At 44.3% G+C, this 24,194-nt stretch overlaps 5 protein-coding genes across 6 annotated transcripts; 3 read left to right on the forward strand and 2 right to left on the reverse strand.

The window, feature by feature from the left end:
• The first annotated feature begins 126 nt into the window (after nucleotides 1–126).
• Nucleotides 127–4,339, forward strand: poldip3 (polymerase (DNA-directed), delta interacting protein 3). Of its 2 annotated transcripts, none has more exons than XM_028413086.1 (10): nucleotides 127–236; nucleotides 893–1,008; nucleotides 1,119–1,537; nucleotides 1,621–1,665; nucleotides 1,797–1,871; nucleotides 2,099–2,338; nucleotides 2,424–2,501; nucleotides 2,624–2,753; nucleotides 2,931–2,997; nucleotides 3,416–4,339. In XM_028413086.1, exons 1-10 carry the CDS (start codon nucleotides 169–171, stop codon nucleotides 3,630–3,632), a joined length of 1,455 nt encoding a protein of 484 aa, XP_028268887.1. In that variant the 5' UTR covers nucleotides 127–168; the 3' UTR covers nucleotides 3,633–4,339. The 2 variants fall into 2 exon arrangements, with proteins under 2 accessions (XP_028268887.1, XP_028268888.1); XM_028413087.1 differs by having other exon boundaries at nucleotides 141–236; nucleotides 908–1,008.
• A 1,228-nt stretch (nucleotides 4,340–5,567) lies between these two features.
• On the forward strand, nucleotides 5,568–7,275 carry rrp7a (ribosomal RNA processing 7 homolog A). Its single transcript, XM_028412453.1, has 7 exons — nucleotides 5,568–5,640; nucleotides 5,819–5,961; nucleotides 6,044–6,169; nucleotides 6,265–6,388; nucleotides 6,586–6,683; nucleotides 6,768–6,975; nucleotides 7,059–7,275. The coding sequence occupies exons 1-7, from the start codon at nucleotides 5,577–5,579 to the stop codon at nucleotides 7,142–7,144; spliced, it is 849 nt and encodes a 282-aa protein (XP_028268254.1). The 5' UTR covers nucleotides 5,568–5,576; the 3' UTR covers nucleotides 7,145–7,275.
• Nucleotides 7,276–8,442: 1,167 nt separating this feature from the next.
• On the reverse strand, nucleotides 8,443–11,059 carry LOC114440293 (zona pellucida sperm-binding protein 4-like). Its single transcript, XM_028412645.1, has 12 exons — nucleotides 10,742–11,059; nucleotides 10,538–10,659; nucleotides 10,310–10,430; nucleotides 10,090–10,224; nucleotides 9,836–10,008; nucleotides 9,682–9,761; nucleotides 9,465–9,598; nucleotides 9,206–9,389; nucleotides 8,992–9,136; nucleotides 8,855–8,924; nucleotides 8,677–8,778; nucleotides 8,443–8,600 (listed from the first exon to the last, which is right to left on the reverse strand). The coding sequence occupies exons 1-12, from the start codon at nucleotides 10,944–10,946 to the stop codon at nucleotides 8,467–8,469; spliced, it is 1,605 nt and encodes a 534-aa protein (XP_028268446.1). The 5' UTR covers nucleotides 10,947–11,059; the 3' UTR covers nucleotides 8,443–8,466.
• A 780-nt stretch (nucleotides 11,060–11,839) lies between these two features.
• On the forward strand, nucleotides 11,840–15,565 carry wbp2nl (WBP2 N-terminal like). The gene is made up of 8 exons (XM_028412866.1): nucleotides 11,840–11,997; nucleotides 12,738–12,846; nucleotides 12,956–13,094; nucleotides 13,172–13,264; nucleotides 13,350–13,550; nucleotides 13,813–13,944; nucleotides 14,423–14,499; nucleotides 14,585–15,565. The coding sequence occupies exons 1-8, from the start codon at nucleotides 11,939–11,941 to the stop codon at nucleotides 14,639–14,641; spliced, it is 867 nt and encodes a 288-aa protein (XP_028268667.1). The 5' UTR covers nucleotides 11,840–11,938; the 3' UTR covers nucleotides 14,642–15,565.
• A 2,522-nt stretch (nucleotides 15,566–18,087) lies between these two features.
• On the reverse strand, nucleotides 18,088–22,669 carry LOC114440284 (heme-binding protein 1-like). The gene is made up of 4 exons (XM_028412637.1): nucleotides 22,592–22,669; nucleotides 18,889–19,027; nucleotides 18,347–18,527; nucleotides 18,088–18,262 (listed from the first exon to the last, which is right to left on the reverse strand). Exons 1-4 carry the CDS (start codon nucleotides 22,667–22,669, stop codon nucleotides 18,088–18,090), a joined length of 573 nt encoding a protein of 190 aa, XP_028268438.1.
• Nucleotides 22,670–24,194: the final 1,525 nt, after the last annotated feature.

Consider the following 24,194-nt stretch of genomic DNA (forward strand, 5'->3'; position numbering starts at 1 on the left):
TATATTAATTTATGGCGTATACGGTCAATAAACATACAAATCTAGTAAAATATATCGTAAATTCTAGTTACCCTTTTTGACCTTTATGGCTCAAACCAGCAACCGTAGTTCTACGTAAAAAGCTGCTCGAGCGCGCATGCGCTGTTGGTGCAGAAAGTGTGCGAGAAGATGGCAGACGTCTCTCTGGACGAAGTTATACGACGGCGCGGTATTAACCTCAAGGCTCAAGCTAAGCGGTATTTAAAGTCTTATTTGCATTTGTGGATGTTTACACGTTTAACATTCAGTGAGGTTTTTTTAACGGCATAACGAGAACCGAGAGGTGTTTGTGCGTAGTTGTGTATCAGATGCTAACGTTAGCTCATTTCAGTTAGCAACGATTACAGCTATCATTAGGACGAGGCCTTTTATATTGAATCATTTCACAGCGAAATTGAAAAGACTTGCACGTGTTTTCAGCAAATATTTACCATCATTCGTTTAACAAAACTGGAATTTGGTGATTATGGTCAGTACAGAAACCTAAAAATATGTTGCTTGCTTGCTTGCTTGGCGTTTTGTTTGTAGCATTCCTCGTCAGACTTAGCTAGCTAGCCAGCTAATTTTTGAGTAGCCAAACAGGTTTTGGTCCTAATTACACAAAACAAAGGTGTAAATTAAAGTGATTGTCAATTTAATTTACGATTTAACGTTTTAGAATAAATATAGTGTGACTTTATTATTGTAAAGCACAAGGGAAATCTCACCACCTCAGTATTGATCGGAAATCAAAGAAATTATGAAGCAGCACATTTAGCTTTATGATTGCTGAATCATTTAACAATGTTTGCATGTCCAGTAAAATCTGCCTAAACCTGTTGCATATACTAAAAGTGTTGTTGAACTTTAAAAGATTCTCTCCACCCAGACCCATGTTTGGACGGGGAGGTGGAGGGGTCGGCAAGAGTTTCGACGCCCGGCAGAAGATTGGTGTTAATGATGTAAGACAGCGGCTGGGAGGAGGAACAGGTAACCTTTATGCCTTTGTAATCTAACCAGTAATCTAATCGGTGAAGGCAATGTGAAATTTTGTTGTTGTATAGGTACACTTCCTCCCACTGTATTCTATCTCGCCTCAGGTTTTCAAGTGAAAGATGCACGGGAAAAACTGGGTCAGAAGGACGCTCGCTTCAAGATCCGTGGTAGGGGAGGAGGAGGAAGCGGAGGTGGCGGAGCGGTGCAGGATGCTCGTCAGATGATTAATTCACGCAAACAGGGGCAGAATCAGTTTGGTGTCATGGCACAGACCACACAAAAGACAGCAGGAACACACCAAACAAAGAGCCAAACGCTCGTGCCACAAATACAGATACACACCAACAACAATCCTGCTGGTGTAAACACAAGGCAGTTTACCCCTAATGTACAAGGACTGAGTGTGAGAAGTGGAGCAAGTGTGATGGATGCTCGTGACCGACTGAGTCTCAAGAGGAGCATTGGAGGGACGCAGACACAAGCAGCTGCCGCACCACCTCTAAAAATAACCAAGACCATCCAGGTGAGATGTAAATTCCTCTTCTGTGAACTGTGGTGGAAAATTTAGGTGTTTGTATTAAAATGTGTGTTGCTTTTTTCAAACAGCAACGTCCAATAGGAATGTCAAGTGGAATACGTGCAGCTACGCAGGTAGAGCTGTTTTTCTTAGCACTGTTAAGAAACCTTTATTAGTCCCACAATGGGGAAATTGCATTAAACTTCTATATTGATTTAGACTTTCAAACACAGCACTGATTACATTTTGTTATTGTTTTTCATAGCCTGCCTTGAACGAGCTTGATGGTACCTCCAATAAACAAATGAAGATAACTGCTAACAACATGCTACAGTCGCGGGTAAGTGTAGCTTTATGGTGGCTAAACCTGAACTCCTGCGGTACTGGAGTGCTGGGTATGTATTTTAACATTCCAAAAAGTACCAAGGACGAGTACTAAACCTGTTCCAGACTCAGCACTGCCACACTTGTCTCACAGTGTTGAGGACTTAAGACAACATCAGTCCACATACAAACATCTTCCTGTTGTCTGTTCTCTGATTATATGTAATATTTTATTTTATGCAGCCTGGTCCAGTGAGCTCCACATTCTCCATGTCAGTCCCAATCACCAAGGTGGTTAAAAATGATGCTTACACAGCCCCCCGTCCCCCTGTCCCTGTGGCCCCCACCCGGCCCACCACCAGCATGGCTGCAGCTCGTTCCTCGGCTGCTGCTCGTTCCTCAGCTGCTGCTTTACAGCCAGTTTCCAGGACACTTCAGCAAAGCACAGCACCGCCCAGCACAACAGCTCCAACTCCACCTCAGGTAAACACTCTGCATATGTACATATGTAGCTTACTGTTTGATTTTCTGTCAGTCATTTTCATTTTGTGTGGTACTTCTTTCCCAGCCTGCTTTCAGCCCTCTTGAGGGTACAAAAATAACGGTGAACAACCTGCATCCCAGAGTCACGGAGGAAGACATAGTGGTGAGTTTATCTGTAAATCTCCACTGGGTGCCTGTAACCTTTTCTTATGGTTCATTGTCAGTGATGTGTCGGGTGCCGTTTAGCTGCCATGACTCATCCAGCGTGCGTTCATACTCCCACAGGAGCTGTTCTGTGTATGCGGTGCCTTGAAGCGAGCACGGCTGGTGAAGGTGGGCGTAGCTGAAGTGGTGTTTGTCCGAAAAGAGGATGCTGTGAGCGCATACAGGAAGTACAACAACCGCTGCTTGGACGGTGAGTGCCCATAGCAAGGACACATCAAGCTGCTTCTGCTGTGCGTGTACTGAAACATGTTCTGTATGTAGTGTCATTTTTTGCTGAACTGAAGGGGAGTTTTATGTCAGATTGTTTGTTTCCGTGTCATTGTTGGTTTGTTTTTTAATTATCTCCTCTTTTTTTATCCTCCCTCAGGCCAACCCATGAAATGTAACCTTCATATTCAGGGAAATGTCATCACTTCTGATCAGCCAATTCTATTGTAAGTGAGCCCACAAGGCTTCATTCTCTCATTCTAATTAATCTGTGTCGACACACATGCTTCATTTCCACATATTTGGTTATCTCCCGTTTCCCCCATTAGGCTAAAGAAGCTACAGTTTTATGTCCACCACTTGTATAATGATTAGCTTTTCAAATGTAGACCTTGCATACAGAAATTGCTTTGTAATACAGCTCAGGAGACTTATTGATAATGCTGCCATGACCTCTGTGTGTAATCAGAGGTGTGCCTTGTGATTCATACGTCTTGGTTTTTCCGTGCCACTAAGCTCATTCACTCAGACATCGGCTCTGTGACGACCTCTACTGTTGGCTTCAAAGCTTAACAAAATGTCCCCTGTGTATATATCCTTATCTTGTTGTGGTCTTGATTCATGACAATCTTTTCTCTCCCACAGGAGACTCAGCGACACTCCAGGCGCAGGCGGCAGTGCAAAGAAAGACGGTCTGCCCCCGTCTTTGTCTCGCCCGGCCGGTCAGCGAGCCTCATCTCAGCCCACTCCAGAAGTGGACCCCCAGACCATTCTCAAAGCTCTGTTCAAGTCCACCGCACAGTCCACTTCCACCACCGAGCCCACAAGCTCACAGGCCACTGCCTTCCGCATCAAGATATAGCTCCTGTGTGATGTGAATACGCTGTCTTGTTCATATTACTGCATACTCAGTGTTCACATGAAGCGGCAGGCGGCCCACGTTCTCTCTCATGAAACTCTCATGAAACTGATTTTTACACGTTTGATATACACGACTGCTGTGGATGTGAACTTTATGCGTATGTAACATCTCTGCTTTGGTTTGTGGTATCAGACGTCACCTGTGATGTTTTAATCGGATGATATGTCGAGTTATTTTTTTTTTTTTAATATATATTCCTGTTATCTCAAACTTTACCCCACCTGACAAAAAACAAAACAAAACAGGGGAACAAAAAAAAAAATCCAAAAAAGTAAACGGACAGGTGAGTGGTCTTGTCATTTTTGAGATACAAAAGAAAAAAGCAGGTATGTTTTGGTTTGGCTGTAGAAATAAAACTGAACACTAGACACCACATCTGTCTGATTAGGCAGGAAAATAGTCTCGACCAAGCTTCAACTCAAGATGCTTTATTGGCTCAGAAACTATACTCTATCTGTATTAACAGTACACAGACTCATGTGTGCTGTTTGTGAATGGCACACATTCAGTACATTAATTCTTTGTAGGTTACATCTCATTCATTTTCTGTTGAAGGACTGTAAAAATACTTTCTGTTCAATATGTCATTCAAGAGAGTGCGGTCAGATCTGTCTGTGAAATGTCGCCATTAAATATTTAGCTTTGTAGACGCTGTCTGAGACTCATCTTTTGCCGTTTATATGACTCATTGAAAGCATTTTCAAAATGGACATTTTATTTATTTGGCTGCAGGTTGCAGAACTTTGTTTTGATTTTACACAAAAAAACAAGTTTATACAAGCGTTACACTGACTTAGAAGTCTCTAGCATTCAGATCATAAACACAGATAAAAGTATATGAATATAATTCTGTTGATATATATTTATTATTATTTATTATGTACATTATAGTATTATGTTATGTACTTCCAGTTTTATTTAAAAAAGGAAAAACGTTTTCAACTAAATCCATTTCAGTGTTTAATTGTAACTAAATAATTATATAAAGTAATATGTATTATATATAATCAATATACAATGGATAAATTTGTCACCTGGAGCGAGAGCAACCACCTACTGCTCACTGTGACAAAGACAAAGGAACTAGTGGTGGATCTGAGGAGGACAAAGGCTCCAGTGACCCCTACCAGCATCAAAGGGGTCAGTGTGGAGGAGTACAAATACCTGGGAATGTACTTGGACCACAAACTGGACTGGAGTAAGAATGTGGACACTGTCTACAGGAAGGTCCTTCAACATCTGCAGGACAATGCTGAGGATGTTCTCTGAGTCTGTGGTGGCCAGTGCCATCATGTATGCTGGTGTCTGCTGGAGCAGCAGTCTGAGGGTGAGGGACATCAACAGGCTCAACAGAATCATCAGGAAGGCGGCCATGTTGTAGGAGAGGACGTGGACTCTCTGACAGAGGTGTGTCAGAGGAGGATGTGGTCCAAAATAAAGACCATACTGGACTGTCCCTCTCACCTGCTCCACACTGTGCTGACCAGCTACAGGAGCTCGTTCAGCAACAGACTCCGACTCCCACGATGCACCACTGAGAGACACAGGAAGTCAGGGATTTAAATGCTATCTAGGTATTTAGATATTCATTATATATTTCAATTTCATACTTCAATTTATCTTTAATTTCTATAAATAAATAAAGGAATTCTGATTCTGATTCTGAATACCAAGCAATTTGGGTTTTGTTTTTACTTTACTACAATAGTCTGTTATACTATTATTGACAATAATCAAGTTAATAAAACATATACTTTAAGTTAACCCATATTACTTGGTATGAAATATTAAAAACATAAAAAAATAAAAAGATTTTTTAAATACAGTTCTCAAATGTTCACAATGACGAGACATTTTACTTCCGGTGTGAAGGGTCACAACAAAATGGCGCCGTCCAAGAAGAAACATGCTAGCGGCCAGCCTTGTATCATTCCTGGAGGATTTGCGGGTATATCTCGATATTACTGAGAACACTTTTGTCCGTTTTTCGTTAGCTTTCTGGTTTATCCTCTGATATAAATATTATATATAAATATAATACTGCTTTTGGTGTTTACACCAAGCTCTGATCGCTCGGTGGTCACAGATGAACTGATGTGTTGTGTGTTTCCTGTCTGTCTTTGCAGTGTTGTCTTTACGGTTTAGTTCCAACAGTCCTGCGGGACACTCGCTGTATGTGAAGGAGCACAAAGTGCGAGCAGAGACGAGTTCGGGCAGACCTCTGGACCGGACGTTATTTGTGCTCAACATCCCTCCGTACTGCTCGAAGGTAGCGCCAGGCTGTGTTGTCATCACAATGTCCTAAGATGTGAGGTCTAATTATGTAACTGTGTGTCTGTTTGTGTTTTCAGACTGTTATCAGAGAGTTGTTCTCACAGTTTGGCCCGGTGGAGTCGGTGGAGTTGAGGGACCACCCGGGCTCCTCTAATGAATCTGGACCCAGACTGACCAAATTCTTCCAGCCAGCTGACAAACAGGTCAGCCCGCACTCCTGCTCTGTGCCCCTGGCATCATTTTTCATGCTCATTGTTTTTTTTGACCATGTGTGTGTGTGTGTGTCTGTGTGTTGCAGGGATTTAAAGTGGGCTACATCGTGTTCCAAAAGTCTTCCACTGTAGCAGCGGTGAAGTCGCACCCACACCACGTGCCTTTGGTGGTCTGCACAGAGCGGCGTCCGGTGAAAACAGGAGTGCAGAGTGAGTGATGCTAATCAGGTCTTTCACATGCTTCCCTGTCATCCTGGGAAATATAGAAATAGATAATATTATGGCTCACATTTAAAACAGCAGGATGACAGCATTTCCATCAGAAGCTCAGGTCTTTGAACGCACCACAGACTCGCAGTATGTACAGGAAAATGAATCCACCATCCAAACATTTGTTTTTCTGCCAGAATGGATCCAGCAGTACTCGGACTCTTTTATCCTCCCGCAAAAACTGCAGGAAACGGTCGACTCTTTCATGGAGGACTACGACAAGCGTAAAGAAGAGGTAAGGATTCTCCAGCATCTCTTCCTCAGCATCGTCGATCCATGAGACCTCTATAACCTGTGCGTTCGCCTTCTTTCGTCACAGGAAGCTGAGCGACAGAGGAAGGAGGCCGAGCAGCAGCAGGAGGATGAGGAAGGCTGGGTGAAGGTCACAAGAGGCCACAAGGGGGCCAAAGCTCGTCCTCGCAGCGAGGCCGCCAACCAGAGGACTCTGCGGAAGGAAATGAGGAAGAAGAAGAGGAAGGAGCTCCTGAACTTCTACACCTGGCAGCACAGAAACACGCAGAAAGAACGTAAGTTGCTTAAATGTATAGTAGTAAACACATTTAGAAGAATTTGGAATTGAACCACACTTTATTTCCTGTTTTTTCCACAGATATTGCTGAATTAAGGAAAAAGTTTGAGGAGGACAAACAGAGAATAGCTCTGCTGAGGGCACAGAGGAAGTTCAGACCGTACTGACCCGTCTTTTCTTTGCTTATTCCTCTGCTTCTCTTTGTTGTAGCTACATTACAACCATGAGAATCTTTGTCTTTATAAACTATTATTCCCAATTTTCATGATTCATCATTAAAGTGCCCATGAAATTCAAATGTGATATTTAACCATTTTTATATGTGATATTCTGTCACATATCTGGGTTGTTTTTAATGGTATCCTAGTTTGAAAACGAGGAATCATCCTGATGACTCATCCTGCACTAAGGGGGGCGTCAACGAAAACTACATCCCATCAAACGGTTTGTTATGTCCCTCCTGCTGCTTGCATCCCTGATTCTCCAGTGAATGGAGGTTTTGGCTGTGAATAGCAACGACATGCTGAATCTGCACAAGTGACAGTGGTGATGTTGCCAGATTAGCCTCCTTCATGATCCTGCTAACTCCGACTCAACGGAATTTGCCCTCCACCCCCTTCCAGCCCCTGGGCTGTAAACATCTGTGTTTCTGCTGTAAAGTATAGCTGGATCCATACTCCACGAGAACAGAGAACTCGCTCCTCGCTGCCGACGTTCCGCCCACAAAATGACGTCATTTTTCTCTCGGAGCGCCTGTTCTGCAGCTCTCTCGGACACATGGCCCGGGCAGAACTTATTCTCTCAGTGCTGTGCGAGAACAATTGTGTGATTGGTCGGAATTTAGTGGGTGTGATGAATGGGGAGAAGAGCAAGAGCTTCTTCAGGTGCAGAACACAGAGACAGAAGGAGGAAGTACAGCGACGATGGACAGTTTAGATGAGCAGCTGGCAAACAGCTCCTGGAAGGAGAAACATGGCACAGAGGGGAGCGTCTGTCCAAAAGGTGGCGATATAAAAACTAATCCCAGTATTGATCACGGCGTTACAGTGGCAGGACGCGCACATTAAACACCGGGATGATCATGCTATACGTCCTCTTCCCTGAGCATTATCAGCTCGTTAGGCCAGGTAACCACGACTGTGCGCACATTTTGCAACACAATTGCATTGTCAAGCTTTTGTGTGTGACGTGCGGCCGTATGCACACACACTTCTTGGGGTGTATGGTACCTCCGTGCCTCCGTTTACTCTTACCACCCATGGAGCGAGGAGCGAGTTCTCTGTTCTCGTGGAGTATGGAACAAGCTTTAGTCATTTTAAATTGGATGTCTATGGGTTTGAATCCCTTTTGGAACCAGCCCTCTATTGGCCACTTAAGGAAGTGCAGAATTTTTTTGCACTTCTATTGTTTAGCATCATTTCACATTTTAAAACCCATTGCAGTAATAAAGGAGTACAAATACAGATGAAGGTGAGGTGATTTATTGAGGTCATTTGCTGTTAGCTTGTGTATCACATGTTTGCGGCTCTTTCGTCTTGTGACACCTTGAACACGCAACGAACAGTAGGATCAACAGCAGGGCGGCACCGGCACCAGGCAGAATGTAAATCATCAGCTGAAGCACTGTGGAAGAAGACAACATTATTTCTACTGCTGGTGTTTCATAATGGAGTGCAGCTGAGTGTTTAGTAGCGTTTACTTTTGCTCCGTTTGTCCCCCTGTTCAGTGTTTTGTATGATCGGACCTACAGAGACCAGCTGAAGCTGGTGGGACTCCCTTCTCTGCCTGTCCCCCTCAGACGCTGTGGAAGGGGAGAGAGAGCAGATCAAATTCACGATGCCCATTGTACGGTGTTAAACATGCAGTGTTCTACTCACATGTGATGGTGCAACTCTGTGCACAGTCAACGTCTTCTGTGCAGATTTCCACCCAGCAGTAGAAGTACATCTAACAGAGACATGACATGTGTACAAACACACACCCCTTTATTAATATTTCAACATGATCATCTTACCTCCTCCACACTCGGATGGCCTGTTACGGGGTCCAAGAAGGAAAAAGTCTTGACATCAAACCTCCTGATTTGGGAGTGAGAGGTCACCTTCCCCTGGTCGTCCACAGGGATGGAGCTCCTCATGTTGTCCACGGGGTTGGGACATCTTTACAGGAAGAGAAGTGCAGGTCAGTAACACGTGTGCATCATTTGTGTAGTTTGCCGTTTTCTTTACCCAGCATAGAGAAGCGTCCACACAGAGTGTCTGGAAACGGGGTAGGCAAAGCAATCCTGGACACGCAGGGAGACCGTGGGATCCGGGGACGGCTGCACAATGGAAATCTCCACATACAAAGCTTCACCCAAAGGTGAGGTCAAAGGCAGCTGGTCCTCGGGAACGAAGGATGTGAATGATGCATCTAGGTGGACACGATCAAAAAAACAGTCGGAGACCTTATGTGATCACACAGTCTAAGCTCACGTTTTTTTTGTACCTGTGGCTATTCTCATCTGGACTCCGATAGTTCCCAGTGCGACCACAGGTGGTGGGTTGGTCACTGCATACAAGGGCCACAAGTCTGCGGCACGCTGTAGATCGGATGCTGCATATTCACACAGAACCTGGAGACTGAAATGAGAATATTTTCCTCAGAGGAAATGGTGCATTAGGAGACATCAGCTGGATAAAAGTTCACAGTGGATTTAACGCACCTGAAAGGAGAACGTTTGGTGATACTTGAACCATTCAGCTCCTCCACCTCCACCTCATAGGTCACCACATCTCCAACTCTCTACAATGCCAGACAGAGGAACGCGGATTCAAACAAAGATTTTTAGTATGGATGATTTGTTGATTATTATTTACCGCCATCTTTGCACCGCAGTCCGTCACTCCTATCTTAAAGACAGCAGTGTCGGAGGTTGTGACTGCAGGCGAACACTGAGGCTGATCCCTGATTGTAAGGCTGCTGGGGTCGATGGGTGGGTGTGTGTCTGTGGCCTTCACCGAGAACACAAAGTGTCCGTCCAGAGAGCAATCTGGACCGCAGACAGGACAGGGAAGGCTTTTACACTTAAATTAAAACAGATTATTTAAGGTGGGATAGATTAGAATGTTACCATTGAGTCTGTGGTAGCAGCTTGAAGTCTGATCATCATAGCAACAGCCCAGTTTGCAGCAGGCGTCACTGGAGACGCTTTGAGGGCCACAATCAACTCGTAGGGCTCTTTCTGTGTTGCAGGTTCCTGGGAAAGCTGGAGAGGAGTGTTTTAATCACACACACACACACACACACTTCACTGTAAACCACAGGTAACACCTGGAACTGAAGAAACTCACGTGCTGGAGTCGAGAGGGTCTTCACAGTGCGTCTCTTTATCAGGGGACAGCTGATGTTTACCCTGAGCCACTGCTCCTCTCCTTTGAGCTGGACCTGCAGAGGGATGACCACTTTTCTGCCCTGGGGATCAAGAAATAAGAAATGATTTGTGTTTGTTTTCTTACTACTTTGTGTCCTCTAAACACACACCCAGACATTTTCAGTCAACCTGAAACTCTTCACCGTACCTCAAACTGGGTGTAGCAGCCATCATATCTGCTGAAAAACGTGAGGCTCTGGTTCTTCCTGACCACCTTCACTCCACAGGACTCCTCCGAGCGCGGCACTGGGATTGGATCACCTGCCATGTCTTACCAGAGGCACACACACACGTTTTTGACAAATCAGGTGTGTTATGTTGCGTTAGGTGTTAGTCAAGAGGCAGATCTCACCTCGAACATGGACATTATTTTTGACCCGCGGACCAAACACGGCTTTTATCCCCCGGACAGAGCAGCTGACTTTCGGCAGGGCGAGCTGTGACATCCCCTGCGCAGGTGTGGTCTTCCTGTGGATGGTTGGGGCGCAGCAGCAGAGCTGAACCATGAAGGTAAGAAATAAGAAAATCCGACAAAGTTTTACAGAATGATCTTTCATCTCGTTATAGTTTGGACATTTGGGCTTTTAGGCTCCTGAAATATAGTTTTTTTTGGTCAGTGACTTCAGGAGCGCGTCACAGAAACAAGAGTTGCCAATTAGCGTTAATTGGTTTGAAGCTTGTCGATTGACTCTTGCTCCTTTCTCTCCTTAGTTTTGTTAGTAGGGCTAAAAAAGCTGGTAATTATTTAAAAAAAGGTCGACGTTTAAATAATAAATATCACGCTGAGAGCGTGTGTGGCCGTCTGTATCCGCAGGGGGGCATTAAATGAAATTGTTGCATAACGCAAAGAAAGGGCCTTGTCAACCTTCCCTTCTCCCTCACCCCCTCACCCTTCCTCCCTCACCCTCTCACCCTATGGCCATGCTTGTACCCATCCACTGGTTACATAAGCAATCTTAAACCCTTTTTGCTGCCATCAGGGTTGCACAGTGTGTCCATTTGTCTGATTAGATGCTTATTATTTGTTCATGGTGGGAATAAATTATTGACTGTTAATTATTATATACATTATTTTATGTATATATTTTAATTTACCAAAAACACCATTTAACACCAAATGTTGATCATGCCTGGTGAGTGAACTTTGAAGCTCAGGTCAAGGTTTGTGTGTCTTAGCTGCAGATTGTTTGTTTATGATGTGTTCCTGATGTGGTAATGCTACGTTCGAGGCACAACCGGAGGTCCGAATTTCCCCCTTTCGCAACTTCCAGCTGCGTTGGCATCTATGGACGTCGCCATTGTTATGTTACATAAGACGCATGCTTCTCTGTAAAGTCTTGAAATACATATTTAAATTTTCAGCGGTCACATGAAGGATTTTAAGTGATTTCTTTTAAGTAAGTGGACTTGAAACCTAATTTTACGAGTTTCAGGGAACGCAGCACGTATCACGAGTTTGGTGCCGTGACGTCACGGCCTAGATGTTTCCGGGGCATCTCCGTTTCTTAGCATTTACAGGCAGCCGGAGAGCCGCAGACGTCTCCTAAACATGGCTTTAAACCGAAACCATTCACAAAACGGCGGAGTTTTAATAAACAACGGAGAAAGGTATATATTTTACCGTATGTCTGAGTGGTTAATTCTGTTTCCTATCTCACTGTTGTGCGTCCTTTTAGCTTGTTTACATTCATCTTTCCAGTGCGTAGTCAACACGTCGCTAGCCTCCCGCTAGCTGGCCCTGTTAGCAGAGTTAACACGTATTTTCCTATGTTGTCATCTGCGTTACATAGCTTTAGTGTGTTCGGGATGTCTGCTTAGCCTCTTAACGATACTTCGATAACAAAATGGCGGGCTGTTGTATTGAAAATATTAGTTGAATTTAGCTCAGATGGCTAGCTTACAGCGTCATCGGACAATCAAAACAGGAAGTAGGTTTTCATGTTGACATTTTGGTTATAACACAGATCACATGTTGCACTAAGTAAGCAGACTGCGCGTTGTTTTAATAATATATTAATATATTATTCCTTCTCAGTCAATAAATCAGTCTACAGAGAGTTTTTTTTTGATAAATACTGACCTATATTTTTTGTTCTACTCTACTTGGTTAACTTGCATGTCTGTGCTGCGCACAGTAATTTATATTTACATTTTGGCATTCTTAAAATGTGTACTGTTGACCAAAGTTAATATAGTAGTAAAATACTTTTGTTATTTTGGGCTGTCACTGCATCACACGATCCCCTGAAATGATATACAGCATATTTATTTATTCACTCTGGTGTAACATGATACCTCTGTTATTAGTTTTCTCTACATGTATTTTCACTTGGTTCTTGTCTTCCCAGTGTCTTAAGGGAATGTAAGAATGTGGAGCTGTCATTCAGTGATGTCTCTTGCAAGTCAGATCTACTCAAGGGGACCAAGAAGGGAACTATTTACCTCACTCCATACAGGGTATGACCCAGATGACATAAAAAGTCATTTTCCGTGCTCTTATTGCTGCTGTCATGGACCTTGTTTTTTTACTCTCCTTGTTTGTCTCTTCCCTCATTTGTTGGCTTAGTTGGTGTTTGTGTCCAGTAATGGGAAGGATTCTTTGGGTTCTGCCATGTTCCCCTATTATCTGATGAAGGGCTGCAGCATTGAGCAGCCAGTCTTTGGAGCCAACTACATTAAAGGGACAGTGTCAGCTGAGCCTGGTGGTAGGTGGCAGTTTGTTTTAAGATGTTTGGTTCCTTTTTTTTTATTCAAAATTAAAAAAAGTCTGCCCCTGACTCAGGTGGCTGGGAGGGCCAGGCACATTTCAAGATGTCGTTCACCAGCGGAGGAGCTATAGAAGTGGGACAGCACCTCTTCAAACTTGCCACAAATGGTTTGTACACTATACCGATTTTGTTAATTGTGTCCTGCATTTGAAAAAAAGTGCAGTGATCATTGATTTACATCTCTCGCCTCAGCTTCTCGTGCTGCTCCGGCTCAGAATGGGGCTGCCTCTTATGGCTATCCCTCACCTGGAATGATGAATGGCTATGGGCCACCTCAGTCTGCTCCACATGGCTATCCTTACCCACCCCCTCCTCCGCAGAATGGATTCTACCAAGGGCCTCCTCCCCCTGCTCCTGGAAACATGGGCTACCCCTATCCAACAGCTGCTGCAGGTACAGAGTCCATGCATGTGTATCTGTATGTTTATCTCTGATTCCACTCTTGCAGGCTGGCTGCTTTTTTTTGATTGTTTCTCTTCATGCGTCCTCTGTGTAGCAGGCTCCGCCCTTAAGGCATGATAAATGCTGTTGTTGTTCTCCCCTCGTCTGCCTTTTGTATTTATTGTGTAACTAATTGTCCAAACAGACTGAAACCCCCTCTGACCTTGAATCTGCATCTGTCTGTTCTTTTTACTGTCGGCCGTCTGTGCTCCAGGAATGTACCCAGCTGGTTTTGACTACATGGCCCCACCTCCTCCGTACCCTGGGCCACCCCAGAATTGGGCTGCACCCCCTCAGAACTGGACAGCATCAGCAGCATCAGCAGCAGCACCTCCACCACCTCCAGGTCTGTTTGTCTCCCTCAGTCTCTTGCTGTCTTGTAAGTCTGTGTCACTGCACCTGTCAGATCCGATCCGTCTGCCTCAAAATGAATCACATCCAAGCATGCTACTGAAAAATGAGGTGCTGATGTCTCTTTCACTACACATCAAAATTACAGCGAGGTTTTTTTTTTTTTTTCCTTCCAACTTGTGGATTTCAGTCTCTGCAGTTACACATGAGTCCAGCTTGGCACACTGGGCTAAAATGTCACTTTGGCACATCTATTTTAGGGAGCGCCTGAGCTGGAGTTTGTGCATCCTCAGGGAGTGCCAGTAGATCTTGTCTGTAGGATTCCTGTAGTTGTCATTTGTGCTTCGTGTGACTAATGCTCCTCGCATCTGCTTGCCTTACAGTGTTGGGAGCTAAAGCATCTGTTCCAAAATATGTTGTGCAGTCATTACTGTCAGTCCTTATCTCCCTGTCTTCTGTGGCTTTGTGCTCAGGTAACTCCAAGGCAGCTGAAGCAGCCGGCAGTGCGTACTACAATCCCAGCAACCCACACAGTGTCTACATGCCCATGGTGAGCCCCTTTTCTGTGTCTTATCCTCAGTTATGTGGGTTGTCCTTAAGTGACACTGACGATATTTTCCTCCTTTCTGCTCCAGGAACGGCCTCCTCCTTATGCACCTTATCCAGACTCTCCAGACAAGAAAACCAACTGAGACTCAGGTGGCATCACTTCAGTAACACTCCTCTCGTTTCCTATGTATCCTCTAACTATATTTTAAAGCAAGGAGTAATGTGGACTAGGTCATAGAATTAAAGGAAAGAAAGCGCAAGTCTTAGAGGGCTCCAAGATGTCAGTGAGAATTTAACATTTAAATCAATGATATTTTGTTTACTGGAATAGCTTATAAAACACTCACATCTCTAATATACAGTTTTCCCATTTAGTCAGAATGATCAATAACTTCAGCATTAATTTTATTATGTCTGATTCTCTAGTGCAAAGGAAGGAGCACCTACACTGTCACTGATAGGAGGCGATGCGGAGAATGTATTTTTTGTTTTCCTTGAGATTTATTACCAAAACATTTTGTAGCAATTTATTGATTGCAGTTCCTATAGTTATTAATAAATAGCACCTGTTAACAGTTGAGTATTTTTGCAGTACAGTCTGTTTCCTATGTAGTTTTAGTCCATATTACAAAACCAGAAGTGGGTTTGATGATATTTTTTTCGTATCTTTAAACAAGTTATATTCATCAGTGACCTGTGTGATCCAGGCTGTGGCCTTCTTCATGCTGTTTACATGAGTCATGGGTGATACAATCACAAGTGCACAGCTCTAATGGGGCGTGTTCACTGGGGTGATTTTAGGTGTTAGCGTTGGACGCGCATCCCCCGGAGGATTGGATGCCTGATGGGGGGAAACGCAGGCTCCAGGATTTTCACACCCAAAACATCTCGCATGGAATCTTTGCTGTACGTCAAAAGTATTACACAGAAATGAGCCACACAGTTTATGTACTCATTGTGACTCAAGTCAGACGGCACTGCATCATGGCTGCTTCCAGGGACAGTAACTGTCAAGACATATCATCACTTGGCATGTATCCCAAGTGATCAATCTCAATTAGAAGAAATCAAAACAAATGTTCTGTTTGTTGGTATTTTCCATAAAAACCAAGATGCCTTAAATGGTTAGCGCACTCATATCTCTATCCCTCAGAGAAAGCCATCAACCACAACTATTGCTGCACTTTAATTAGATGGCATTGGTGCACAAATAAGAACCCTCCTCCATATATATATATATTTCAGGCATGTAGAAGCGTCTTGGTTACATTTTTTTACATCTGTTCACTTGTGATGTGATCACCCCAGGCAGCATGTTGGTATGAGCAGGGCCTAAAAAAAAAGATTTCAACTCATTAAGACATAATCTCTATAAGATTCTCTATGATCAGAAGGAGCGGTGTAATGTTTGGGAGAAAAGGAGAATCGGAAGGATTTCCTTCAAGTCGATCATATGTGCAATATCTCTACAGGGTCAGAGGTGACCTGCGGGTTCACCTGAGTGACCCCACGCTCTGCTTCTCGCTTCTTCTATTGTATTCATGTATGCAAAGCCGAGCTGCAACCTAACCTCCGCTCCGTCAGTAATGACGCTCGTGTGTGTGTGGTTACAGGCCCACGGTGGTTTATCACAGGCCATCAGTGTTTCGCCTGCTGTTGAAACTTGTGATTGCGGACCATTTATTCCTGATTGAAGTGGTTTGAGGCGCTAAGGGGCCCGTGTCATTGTAATTAACCCTAAACCCCCCCACCCCCCGAATGTGTGTCAGTTAACACCTGTTTGCGTGCAGTTGTAGTGGGGAGTTTTTAGTTGGCTTGATTTGATCAGATGTTTGTATATTAATAACTCTTTTTGCAGTTCTTATTCAGATTTTTTTTCTGTCAATTAAAATCTAATAAATGTGTCATTTATTGAAGTTAAAATGTTTGTCTTTTTAATGGCATTTTCTAAATTATTGATGCATCTCAATCAGAAATGTATTGATTGTTGAGCTCTTATTATTATTAGTTACTTTGCCTGATTAAATCAGATTTTTAGGTCACTCGTCTCATGCAGAAACGATCACAAATGAAGAAATAAGCCATGTTCTGTGCTGATTACTATGTTTATTAAACATGGACATTATGATCACAGAAAAAACACACTGTACAGATGTATTGCATAACAGTTTAAAGAGTGTCCATAAGTAAGTAAAGATGGCGTCGTCATGCACTAAAAGTTACTATACACACACAAAATTTATAACAACACCAACTACACAGCTGCCCGTCCACTGGTTCATAAAGACTATGTCTACGTTATGGCTCCGCTCCCGTTTGTGTCCAGTTCCTTACCACAGGAAAAGGAAGTGTGCTTTCTAACTAACATGTAGGTACGTCTGTACATTTCTCTGTAGTCGTCACTACACTCGTAAACTAGGTTGAAGATGTGCAAAAGCCTGACTGTGTTCTTCAGGGAAGAGGGACTAAATCCACCTTAAAGGACAAACATGGAGTTCAGAAGGGTGAAGTTGAGAAATATTAGATAATTCACTGTGTTTTGATGTATGAAATTTTTTCTAATGGTAGTTTCTTTTGTTCAGTTTAGAGAAGTTTTAGAGGTGATTGATAAGTTTGTGGCCTAATTTTTCAGCTTCATCTCCTCCTGCAGTCACACGCTCAGTCCAGTGATCTTTGCTGCAGTGTTGGCATCATCATTGTAGACCTCTGAGCTCCTCCTCCTCCTCCTCCATCCTGTTGGAGAGGTGTCAGTGTGAGGGTGTAGATCAGGTGAACAGCTGTTGGATGATGGTGGACTTGTGGTCTGGATCTTGTTGGTCTCCTCCTGTAGCTGTCTCAGAGATCAGTGTAGTCGGCCCCTGTAACAGTGTGACCCTTTTCCAGGTGGTCCAGCAGCAGAAAACAGAGACCATCACCTTGATGCAGACCTCATTGATCTGGAGACTCTGTCTGTTTCCACTGTTTGGATTGTTCTCTGCTCTCTGGTTGGAAGTGGTGGACCCAGGTCTGATCCATGGTGAAAAGACTGCTGCTGAAATCTCTCAGGATCCTCCTCAGAAATGACAGATTGTCTCTGGATCTGCTCATCAGGCCCACAGGGAGCTGACAGCTTGGCCATCGGGAGTTTGTTGTGGATAACACAGACACCAGCTCGGTGTCAACGTGTTGCTGTTAATAGATCATGTCCTGGATCTTGTCTTGTTGCCTCTTGTCTCCTGATTGATCTCTGTAGTCTACATGCTGAGGGAGGAGCTCCCTCTTCTAGTGATGACCACGTCCTTGTGGACTTTGTTGGGTAGAAGATGGCTGCACAAAGGTTACAGTTGCCTATTTTTTCTGACAATTTTAAATTGTTCTTCTTCTTTAGGCCATGAACTTATCAATCTGCCCTCATAAACCTGCATGTTGCTTTGGTTGGAAATGTCTGAATGTACTGAATTGGACTCTCATCCATCATTTGGTGCAGAGGGTGTGTCATGAGTTGAGTTCTACATTGTCCTGTTGTGTTAACACCTAACTTCAGTTGCAGAGCTACAGGATAAGCAGTGAAAAGGGTAAAATGGGATTCAGGATGAGATCTGACCGACTCCTACGGCTCCTCCTGTAGGAACCACACCTCATTTCTGCGTCCGTAAGGCTTCAGTGGGTCGTAGCTGCAGCAGAAGTACTGCTTGCGCTGAAAAGGGGCAGTTTCACCCAGAGTGCGCGTCAAACGCAAGGCCTCTGCTCGGTACTCGCTCTCCCCTGCGAAGCCTCCAAACTGCCTGTGAATTCACAAAGAGAAACATCAGCATCCATGAATGTTTCCATGTTTAGACCACATGAAGTTCACTGTAAAAGGCACGTACAGAGCGTAGACGGTCATGCCGGGCCGGTCCTCTATCTTGATGGCACTGTCGGTGGGCGTTGGAGGCTCTTGCTGGAAGAGGCTGGGAACGCGGATGCCCACCACTAAACGGCGGGACAGGACGCCGTCGTTTCGCGGGTACACTGTGATGATGAGGGGGACTGCTGTTCCCATGGCTTCACCTTAACGTCGGCGCACAGAAAGTGAATTAAGAGAGAAAACGTCCCCAAGCGACGTCTAAAGGTCAGAATGTTCTTACAAAGAACACAACATCATTATGCAAATAGAAACACTGATTGTATTTGTGGAGACACAAAGGACACATGAGGCCGTAATATCAGTTCGGAGCACCAAAAACTGTAAAAATCAACCAGTTTAAACCACACAGAATATTTCCTGTTTCCTGTTTTGAGTAGAGAAGAAGTCTGTAAATGTAGCTAAAAATATTCAAATTAGACTGTGAAGAAAACCACATCTTCGTGTAATACCACTTTGTACCACTAGGTGTGATCGTGAGGCATTAGCCATGTTTGTTGTCTGTACCTTGTTCGTTGCTCCCGCCGATGTACATGAGCAGCTTCCTCACCAGCTCCCCTGTTACTTGGTCAAAGTTTCGCCCCTCAGAGTAAACAGAAGCGTATTTGCCAGGATCGTACCGCCGCACCTCGAAGCTAACGCCTTCCTACAGGGAGGAGAGGGAAATCAGGGGGGCGGGCTCATTGTCATCATCATCATCACTGCTACACACTGCTGCACTAATGCAGAGTTGTTGATTTTACAGGGATGAGAGCAGAGGAGAGAGTTTAAGCTCAGACATGATTCACTTCTGACACACTCATGTTGACAAAAGCCCTGAACAAGCAGGGGTTACACTCGGAGGGTTCAGTGTGTGTGTGTGTGTGTGTGTGTGTGACCCAAACAGGGCAGACACAGCTGAAACATATTTACACTGATTTGATTTAATTTTCTTCTTCTGCTCTGCAGGGTTCAGTCAGTTTACAGAGAATAATGGGCAAGAGATGCATGGCCTTATGTAACAGCACAAGAACACACACACAGACACACACACAGACACACACAGCGTTAATATGATGCAACAGTTTTGCATTAAATATGATTCAAGTGGGGTTAATGTGGAACGCAGTCAGTCAGCTGTGCAGCTGAACAATCACTTTAATGGGTTTAGAAGGAATCTGGTTGCTGTAGGGACGATGCAGGTTTTACATACTAATCCTCCTTCCACTGACATGACTACACCATGTTTACAGTGTGTGGCTCTGATTTAGAAACAAAAAACACCACACATCCCCGTTCCTGTGGGCTTTTTAATGTAAACATTTGATCGCTTTCTTAGAATAAAAATAGCTTTTCCTTAAAAATCTTAAGGATTTGTGATGTTTATGCTTCTTCCAGGGTGTCAGGCCTCGGTGTGTAGCACAAGCTAATGTAGCTTTCTAGCAACACAATGCAGCAAAACTGAATTTGGGATCGATCTGGCCCATAAATTGTTCATGGTTATGTCATCAACATAAATTCATGCTCTGCATGTTACACTGAAGTTACAGCCAGCTGGATAAAATAAGCCTAATTAGTTTGATTGCCGTTGCCAGGGCAATCAAACTGTTGTTCTTAACCCTCTTTCTTCTTCTTCTTTCTTATTCTTCCGTATGTTTTTTGGTGCAGCGTATCTTCGGCATACATTGACCGATTTCAGCCATTCAACTATCAAAATGTTCATCTCACAGAGGACATAATTTTTCATCGTCATTTTTAACATGGGAGTCTATGAGAGAGCCCTTCAACGAGGGTCATCTGCCAAATGTATCTCCTCCTACTAATTTCAAGCTACAGACTCCATTTTGTTATGTATATATATATATATATATATATTTATATATTATATGTATATAATTGTATAGATTTTGGCCAACAGTAAGTCATGATACAAAGATAATGTGTAGCAGTTGCTCTGTACTAGCGAAGAGCAATGTTCAGCAGGGGATGTTAGCCACCTAGCTGTAGCTTAAATTGTGTTGTTTGCTATGTTACAGAATTACATGAAACATGACATTAAAAAAAATGTACAGTCCAGAACAACAACTGCAGCAGCTTTACTGTTTAACACCTTATCATATACATATTCACGTTCAGTGTTCACTAACTGCATTAATTCCACATCACATGCACACTGCGCTGCTATGAACTTGTGACAGGTACAAAGGGCCTTTGCATAGTAATTACAAGGGTGCTGCTCTGTATGAGCCACCATTAATTATTGTATGGGTGACACCAAGAAAGCCGAGCCTGGCGATAGTTAAGTAGAGCAATTAATTCGTCTGTCATGTGTCTGCAGTTGTGTGCATGTGTGGTGTTTAAATGCTAACTTATGCCAGCATAATTACTCCGTGCCTGAGCATGGCACACAAAAGGTCACTTTCTCTTAAAAATAATAATCTGTCTACATTAGCAAACAACAAAATAGACTGTTGTGTGTGTCTGTGTGTGTGTGTGGTGAGCAGCTCCACCGTATTCTGTGTCAGGTTTAATTAAGAGTGTAGGGTCAGAATCAGGCAGGCGCTGCAGATCATGTGACAAGCTCTGATTTCAATACCAGCTCTTTAAGACGTCAGTCAAGTCCAGAGATTTGATGTAACTCCCGCTCTTACTTCTGAATATACTCAGAGGACCGTGCTGTGACCCTGGATATTATATGGCATTTGGGTCATTACTATAAATGATCAGTTTACAGCCCTTTAGGCCCAGTGTGTGCCTGTGGGCTGCGGAGTGAAATGCTTTTGGTTTCATGTTCGATGTGAGTGCACAGCCACTGTCTTTGGAGACGCCCGTCTAGATCCTGCTGCTGTATGAAGGCTAACCTGTTAGCCACATGACAGGTGAAGATCTAGCTCACTAAGTTTTGCTTTCACCGGCTTCTGTGAGATACAAACTCTACATATCATCAAGTAAAATACAAAATAATTGACATTACATTTGCTGTTCCACCGTCTCTCTCTAGGGAGACACTCATATGGATCCTGCTGTTGCATGGCAACTTACTCTTTAATGATTTATAGCTGGAGTATTGCTAAATACTTGGACTAGACACTGGTGGCGAAGGAAAAAACATATAGTTACTTGCAAGGTGTTGATGGGGACATGTCCACAACAACGTCCCCAGAGCATCTACTGTTACATTAAACATCGTATATTTCTACACATACAGTCGGCTTAAATCCTTTTATTGCTTGCTGTGTGTGTGTCCACTCCGTCTTTGTCTCCCTCTCAATCCATAAATCAGAAACACAACGCCGTGGCAACTAAACACAGCTACATTTACAGTTAAAGCGCACACACACACACACACACACTGTGGCACCACAGGGCACACGCCTGGAAATGCACCACACACATCACCTCACATCTGGAATCTGTCCAGAGTGTGCATAAGATAAACTGGCCCTATATATATATATATATATATATATATATATATATATATATATATATATATATATATATATATATATATATATATATATATATACGCAGCTATAGACTCATATGACTAACATATGTGTGTGTGTGTGCACGTGTGTCCAAAGGGGGGTTGACTTGGAAAGGGCATGCCCTTCCTCCTCCCCCTCCCCCCTCCTCCTGTGTGGCGTCAGTTTTCTTTAGTTTTCTGTGTCACAGTCCTCATGAGTGTATCAGAGTACACACACACACCCAAACACACACACACACGCAATCCATATCTGAGCTCACGGGTTAACCACAGAACACGTCTGAGCAGCATCTTCTTCCACGGCAGGGTCAGTTAGCGCGTCCCTTGTGGTTTTAACACACACGCACTAGCTTTGTCTCACAGTGATGGAAGATACACTGACCCACAACAAGCCCGCCTGGCGTGGAGGTGTGTGTGTGTGTGTGTGTGTGTGTGTGTGCGTTTAAGGTCACGCATCACCATCTTCACTCATTTCTGCCTGATTGATTGACAGCACACCTCGGGCTCTCTCGCCCCTCTGCCCAGCGCTGTGGATCAGCAGGCATTCTCATAGGTCACAAGCAATCAGCTGTCAGCCTGTCTGCTGAGCTAACAGCAGCAAAAGTCAACGGCAATATTCAAACATGTCCATAACTACTTTAGAGTCAAGCTAAAACATCTGGATCACTGTGCGTAATCTTGGTGCGTAATGACAGCGCGCAGGTATAAACGCGTCAGGTGTCCGCCGCCTGACGCCCTCACCTTGGTCTCGCTGCTCAGCATCTTGTATTCCGCCTCCTCGGTGGTTCCGAAGAGCGAATTCTTGATCATGCCAAACATGTCGCCTCGGCCGGGTCACCTCTCCACTCTCCGCTCCTTCGCTTTGCTCTGTGTCCTCCCGCTCGTCCCTTTTTTTCCCTGTTGCTACAGATTTTCCTTTGACGCACAAACACCTTGCAGTGATGTCCAGATAAAGCCGCGCACTTTACTCCTCCTCAACAGATGTTCTCCTTTGAGGAGGCAGAAGTTGGAGATGTTGACTCCTCGCCTGTTCGCAGGGGGAATGAGCAGATCAGGCTGGCGGGTGGAGTGTCTCCGCCCTCCCCTCCTCTCCTCTTCCTCCTCTCCTTTTCCTCCAGCTCTTAACCAGCCTGACGCTCACTTATATCACCACCTTTTACTCATCAGCGTTTAAGTCCTCTGAAAGTGGGGCATCCAGCCGACAGGGTGTGTTTTACACAGCTTGTGAGTCCAGGCTGCTCTGACTGCTCTGAAGCATAATGACAGTGTGTGTGTGTGTGGGTGTGTGTGGGGAGACACCTCAGTGTCTGTCTGCTTCAGGATGCACGGTGGGGTGTGGAGAAGCACATTTACATCCAGCGTCTTTAATGCAGTATAAATTTTGACACAAGCCGTTGCTGTGTCAGAATGGATTGGATTTAGTTTCCTGTGCTCTCTCTCTCTCTCCCCCCTCTTTCTCTGTGAGTTTGGGGCAGCACATGGGTGCACATCTTCCTCCCTGTGTCACTGAGTTGCTTTGCTTCAGGGTTGGTCTATTTAAATTCGCACTGAAGGCTAATGTTAGTCACCACTGAAGAGTAAGAGGAAACAGGAAGGGTAGAATTAACTAACACAGGCCAGAAAAATGGAGGTGCTGCATGAGGGAGATGTGGATGGACGCCTCGAGCTTTCTGTGCCTCTCAGACAGAGCTGATTAATGTTTGCTGTGACCATCGCTGTCTTTTGTACACAGAACGTTGCAGAGTCTGCAGATAATATGTGAATTGCAGCATTGTGCCTCCCTGGGTTGCTGGTAAGCAGCCTTATCTCATCCTGAATCCTCACTAGTTACCAGCCAGCTGCTATTGCACAAAGGACTGAATCATGCAAACTAGAGTCACCGACCAGCTTTAGACCATCAGGAAGGTTAATATACTGATCAAAGTCCTAAAGCTTCATCACCATGGTGCTCTCTGTGGGGATCTTTGAACAGATGCACTTTAAAACCTGACATGTTTCATCAGGATGCTCGGACTTCTCTGTCCACCACCTTCCTCCGTCTTCCTCCTTGGTACCTGGAAACTCCAGGGCCCTGTGAACCCCTCGAGCCTTAAAGTCGTGTGGGTTGATGCACAGAGGGCGTCCTCAGCAGATGGCCAAACCGCATCAACAGGCTCCTCCTCTCACTGTGGAGAAGCAGCGGCTCTACTTTCTCCAAACCTCTCACTTGACAAAAACACTTACTCTGCAGAAATGTTTTTCTTCTGTTGAGAGCAGGCTGAAGCATGCTGCTGGTAGAATAGTAGATGAATTTCAGTTCAATAAATGCACAGGCTGATGTGTAGAAAACACAAGAATCATGGTG

The sequence above is a fragment of the Parambassis ranga genome, chromosome 8 (assembly GCF_900634625.1).
Source record: "Parambassis ranga chromosome 8, fParRan2.1, whole genome shotgun sequence".
NCBI lineage: Eukaryota > Metazoa > Chordata > Actinopteri > Ambassidae > Parambassis > Parambassis ranga.